The sequence below is a fragment of the Solanum stenotomum genome, chromosome 3 (genome assembly GCF_019186545.1).
Source record: "Solanum stenotomum isolate F172 chromosome 3, ASM1918654v1, whole genome shotgun sequence".
NCBI classification, from domain to species: domain Eukaryota; kingdom Viridiplantae; phylum Streptophyta; class Magnoliopsida; order Solanales; family Solanaceae; genus Solanum; species Solanum stenotomum.
In genome coordinates, this window is record NC_064284.1 from 12,703,482 (window position 1) to 12,709,068 (window position 5,587).

A 5,587-nucleotide genomic window follows, 5' to 3' on the forward strand; every position below is an offset into this window, starting at 1 on the left:
TTTAATTTTCATGTGTTTTAGGAATTAACTTATGTAATACTGTCGATCCACTAAAATTCTTATCAATGCATCTTTGTCCTCGATATCTTTGATTAGCTTAGTCTTTACTTTTATGAACCAATGAAATATCTATGGTTCTTGTACAAAGAGCATGCCGAGGGGCTACTACGCTCACCGCGCACTTGCATTACCACCTGAGCTTCTTCTTTATACTTCAAACTGCCTGAGCAAAAATTCTGGATCCGCCACTACATGCAAACCACACTAGATACATGACATTGACATGATTAGGAATTGAGGATATCACTTCACTCTATAAAATAGAAGGCTTTATTAGTATAAACAAGTCACAAGTGAAACATGACCAAGTGTTTATTATTCCTCTTATCTCTTTGTTTACTTGCTTTTGTTGCGTTTTCATCAACTTCCCCTTGTCAAAATCCTCGTAATTCTAATAGGCAAGTATTCGACACATTGGGTAGAGGAATTAATCCTCGTTCAAATTATCGTATCGCTTCATCTCTCAGAGGTGTCCTGGTCATGTATATCTCGGAGATTATTATTTTAAAAATATATTTTATATTTTTGTGTATGAATTGTTAAATTAGATTAATTGATAGGAGTCGCTAAATATTGAACAGTAAAAAATGTTTTTGTGCTAAAATATTAGTTACAAACGTACTCACTTAATTCCACATAACATTATGGTATACATATTTGGAAATAAACAATAACTAAAGTGGTGACAATTAACTAATGACAATAGTTTGATTGTCGATAAATATGTATTTTTAGAGATAATTACCATTCTTTATAAATGTTTCTAAAGTCTATAACGATATTGGTGTAGTGGACTACCAGTGACTACAGGGCTAACACTTTAAGGAGGCCGAAGTTGAACAATCCTTATTGTTTCTTCTTCTTGATTATGAAGCATGGTAGCTTTCATCGATCAATTTTTATTTATATATCTCAGATAGATACAAACCACACTAGATACATGACATTGACATGATGAGGATCACTTCCCTTTATAAAATAGAAGGCTTTATTTAGTATAACCAAGTCTTAACTGAAACATGACCAAGTGTTTATTATTCTTTCTCATCTCTTTGTTTACTTGCGTTTGTTGCATTTTCATCGCTTCGTTGAATTTATTTAAGTGGTAAGTGTGAATAACACAAAGACTAATGAATGATCATTACGTCAAAAATTATTTTTACTTGACAATTAACTAACGACAATAACTTGATTGACGGTAAATATGTATTTTTAGAGGCGATTACCAATCTTTATAAATGTCTCTAAAGCCTATAACAACATTGAATTTAGTAAAAATTAACTAATGTCAATAAATGCTTTAGCAATTAGCACTCTTTGTTAATGTGCATATTTATTGTCGCTACTATTTTTGATAATATTGTAGTGAACTACGTACCAGTGACTACAGGGCGAACACTTTAAGGAGGCCGAAGTTGAGCAATCCTTATTGTTTCTTCTTCTTGATTATGAAGCCTGTTAGCTCTCATTGATTAGTTTTTATTTATGTATCTCAGATACATACAAATCACACTAGATACATGACATTGACATGATGAGGATCACTTCCCTCTATAAAATAGAAGGCTTTATTTAGTATAACCAAGTCACAACTGAAACATGACCAAGTGTTTATTATTCTTTCTCATCTCTTTGTTTACCTGCGTTTGTTGCATTTTCATCGCTTCGTTGAATTTATTTAAGTGGTAAGTGTGAATAACACAAAGACTATTGAATGATCATTGCGTCAAAAATTATTTTTACTTGACAATTAACTAACGATAATAACTTGATTGACGGTAAATATGTATTTTTAGAGGCGATTACCAATCTTTATAAATGTCTCTAAAGCCTATAACGACATTGAATTTAGTAAAAATTAACTAATGTCGATAAATGCTTTAGCAATTAGCACTCTTTGGTAATGTGCATATTTATTGTCACTACTGTTTTTGATAATATTGTAGTGAACTACGTACCAATGACTACAGGGCGAACACTTTAAGGAGGCCGAAGTTGAGCAATCCTTATTGTTTCTTCTTCTTGATTATGAAGAATGGTAGCTCTCATCGATCAGTTTTAATTATTTATATATCTCAGATACATACAAACCAGACTAGATACATGAGATTGACATGATGAGGATCACTTCCCTCTATAAAATAGAAGGCTTTATTAGTATAAACAAGTCACAACTGAAACATGACCAAGTGTTTATTATTCTTCTTATCTCTTTGTTTACTTGCGTTTGTTGCGTTTTCATCAACTTCCCCTTGCCAAAATGCTCGTAATTCTAATAGGCAAGTATTCGACACATTGGGTAGAGGAATTAATCCTCGTTCAAATTATCGTATCGCTTCGTCTCTTGGAGGTGTCCTAAGTGGTCATGTATACCTAGGTCACATCCCAAATTCAGGTGCCTCTTGTCCAGACGGCGTCTTCAAGTACAACTCCGATGGACAAAGAGGTACACCCCTTAGATTTATTGAACATTCTTGTAGAGGACAACCACCTCGCATCTATGAAAACCAAGACATTAACATCCAGTTCGTTGGTTCGAGGAATTGTGATAATTTTATAAATTGGAAAGTGGGAGAGTACAATGCAACACTAGAGGCAAGTTTGATTGGGACTCGTGGAGGAACGATAGGAAGAGCAGATAGTAGTTGGTTTAAAATAGTGAGAGCAGAAAGAGGTTACCATTTGTTGAATTGTCCTGGTCCTTTTGTATGTCCAAATTGTGCTCTTAATCAATGTCGAGTAGTGTGGGTGGTTGTGTTAGATGGAAGAAGGCGTTTGGCTCTCGCCACAAGACAAACGCCTTCTCAAGGGCTCCGTTTCCCTCTTAGTGTCTACTTTGTGCGCGCATAATTAACACTATGTTACGTTCTTGTATAATTATCTTTCTAAATAAAACTCTTTAATTTTATCATAGACACTCTTATGCTGTTATACATGAAACTAATAAGATATGTTCTGGTATTGAACATTTTTACTTTCATAAATAAATTATAAATAAATTTTGATGAAAACATATATAATATATTTAAAATTATCTATAAAAATAATATATTATGCATGTATAATAATAAAACATATGTATGTAATTTATCGGTTCAATTTGGTTATTTCTTTGATTTTTTTTTAACAAAATCAAAATCAAATCAAATCCAACCACAAATAAAGTCATTTATTTAGTTGATTTGGTTTGAATATTCAGTTTAAATCAATTTTTATCTAAACCGTGAACACCATTAACCGTAAATACTTAGTAGGCGTTTGGCCATGCGATACCATATCACGATATGGAATAGTGAAATGGAATCAGTGTTTGGACATGCGATTTCACACTGATTCCATCTCATGATTCCATATTCTCCAAAAACCATGATATGGAAATTCCATATCTTGATTTGAGATATTTTAATACAAAAATTGATCCACAAGTTTATATTTTGTTAAAACAACCCCACATTTATATCTACTAACCATTTATTTCATATGTATATAAAATTTATAATCACATCATTACATTTTAAAATTTATTATTGTCACCAACATATAGTCACTTTAACTCACTACAACCGATTGTTGAGTAATAAATTTGTTCTCTTCATTTACTCCAACACCTAATTTATTGCTTCTACCGTTTTGTATTTATTACAACTTATAGTTATATCTATTTGAACAACAAAGCAAATCAAATTGATGCAGTGAAAATTGTCATAGCTTGTGCAGTGTTACATAATTATTTGCGAGAATACTAAAGGACTGATTAATTATTTATAGTCTATGAGCATGAAAATATAGTTGCAAATGATATTGAGCAACAAATGGCTCAAAGTAACAATGTTGGTTCGTCTTCTCGATCACATGAACGAGAAATGCAAGTTTAACTTGAGGAAATTGTGCGTACTATGTGAGAAGATTATATTAAAGACTAGTACACTACAATTTATTCAAAAAAATTTCATTGAATTAAAGTTAGATGAAACAGTTACTTAAGTGTAGAACAAATAGCTTTGTAATAATTTATTATGCGATTTTATAAATTTTTGTTTATTTGGTAAGATTGAATAAACAATTGGGGATATTTTAATAGTTTTACAATTTATGAGATTCTTATGTTTATGAGAAAATATACAACACATGTTCAAATAGAATTTCAATTTCATCTTATAATTTCATATTATGATATCATGATATCATATCGCATGGTCAAACTGGGCCTTAATTTGTATGGCGTATGTAAGTCCTTAATCTGTGGCACGTTCTAAACATGAGTACTTATTGTTCCCTAGTGGTAGTCGACTAGTCGATGTCCATCCTTAAAAGTTGTTGGACATTTATTGGTTGATTAAAGAGCACAACAGTACATGAAAATCAATACAGTATCATTTTATATAATCATTTTTTTTAACACAAAGTTTATACCATAAAAACAATTTCATATAGTTTGAAAATATTTTTACCCCTTTCTGATTTTATCTTTTCATTTATTAGTTGATTAAAGAGCACAACAGTACATGAAAATCAATACAGTATCATTTTATATAATCATTTTTTTTAACACAAAGTTTATACCATAAAAACAATTTCATATAGTTTGAAAATATTTTTAACCCTTTCTGATTTTATCTTTTCCATCTAGTACTAGTACACTTATTTCACGTGGCTTCATCAGACTAATTTATCATTATTGACAAGTTCACTTTTTACAATAGATACTCTCTCTCTCCCTTTCTATTTAGATTGCAGACTAGATACGATTTTTTTTTAAAAGTAAAAATATATATGATTCAAAACCAGCCTTATAAATTATTTGGTAAATTTCGAGAGGTAAAAAGGCATTTTTCTTCATAAAATAATCTTTAAAATAAGGTGTTTGGATAATATTTTTGAAAGAAAATATTGAAGGGGATTCTGGAGAATAGCAAAAGCTTTTTTAAAAGATTAAAAAGTAGTTTTTCTCCAAATTAAAAGTACTTTTTTTTAAAAAAAAAAACAAAACTTATATCTTATAAAATTAATTAAAAAAAATTTCATGACAAATAGTTTTCTTATATAAATGACAATTTGAAGGCAAATTTTTGTAATTATTGCTTTATTTTTCTCTTTTTTTTCTCTAGCTATAATGACTCGTAGATAAACTCTCTGATTTGACGAGGTGTTTTGATACAAGAAAATATATTTCATCTAGTCCAATTTGTGGAACAATTCGAATTTTGAAAGTCAAAAAGTTTAATTTTTACCGTAAATTAAAACATGAAATTTTAAATTTTTAAAAAATAAAATACATATTCAAACACTACATAAAAAGTACATGTAGGTCACAATATTTAATAATTAAAGATATTTAAAACATATAGGAAAAAGTTTACGAACAAAGAAATACTTATTTGAATTCTCGAAATTAAAGAAGTGCAACACAAAATGAGATGAAGAAAAATAAGTAATGTTTGATAAGGAATTTATTATAATTGAATGAGCATTTAAATAATTTACTTGTAATAACGACCACGCTAAGGACCACTAGATATTCGTGTTT

The 5,587-nt window shown here is 29.9% G+C and overlaps 2 protein-coding genes across 3 annotated transcripts in view; one reads left to right on the top strand and one right to left on the bottom strand.

The window, feature by feature from the left end:
- LOC125858234 (proteinase inhibitor type-2-like) overlaps nucleotides 1-5,587 on the bottom strand; it is a 219,950-nt gene that overhangs the window by 141,504 nt on the left and 72,859 nt on the right. The gene's annotated exons all lie outside the window — the stretch shown is intronic.
- Nucleotides 360-2,971, top strand: LOC125858212 (aspartic protease inhibitor 11-like). Its single transcript, XM_049537928.1, has 2 exons — nucleotides 360-529; nucleotides 2,411-2,971. The coding sequence occupies exons 1-2, from the start codon at nucleotides 361-363 to the stop codon at nucleotides 2,908-2,910; spliced, it is 669 nt and encodes a 222-aa protein (XP_049393885.1). The 5' UTR covers nucleotide 360; the 3' UTR covers nucleotides 2,911-2,971.

What these genes read in the sequence shown, in the direction of transcription:
- LOC125858212 (XM_049537928.1), top strand. Translation starts at nt 361, where the DNA reads ATGACCAAGTGTTTATTATTCCTCTTATCTCTTTGTTTACTTGCTTTT. An exon ending in TATCGCTTCATCTCTCAGAG is followed by an intron (nt 530 to 2,410) that starts GTGTCCTGGTCA and finishes CGTCTCTTGGAG; the next exon opens with GTGTCCTAAGTGGTCATGTA.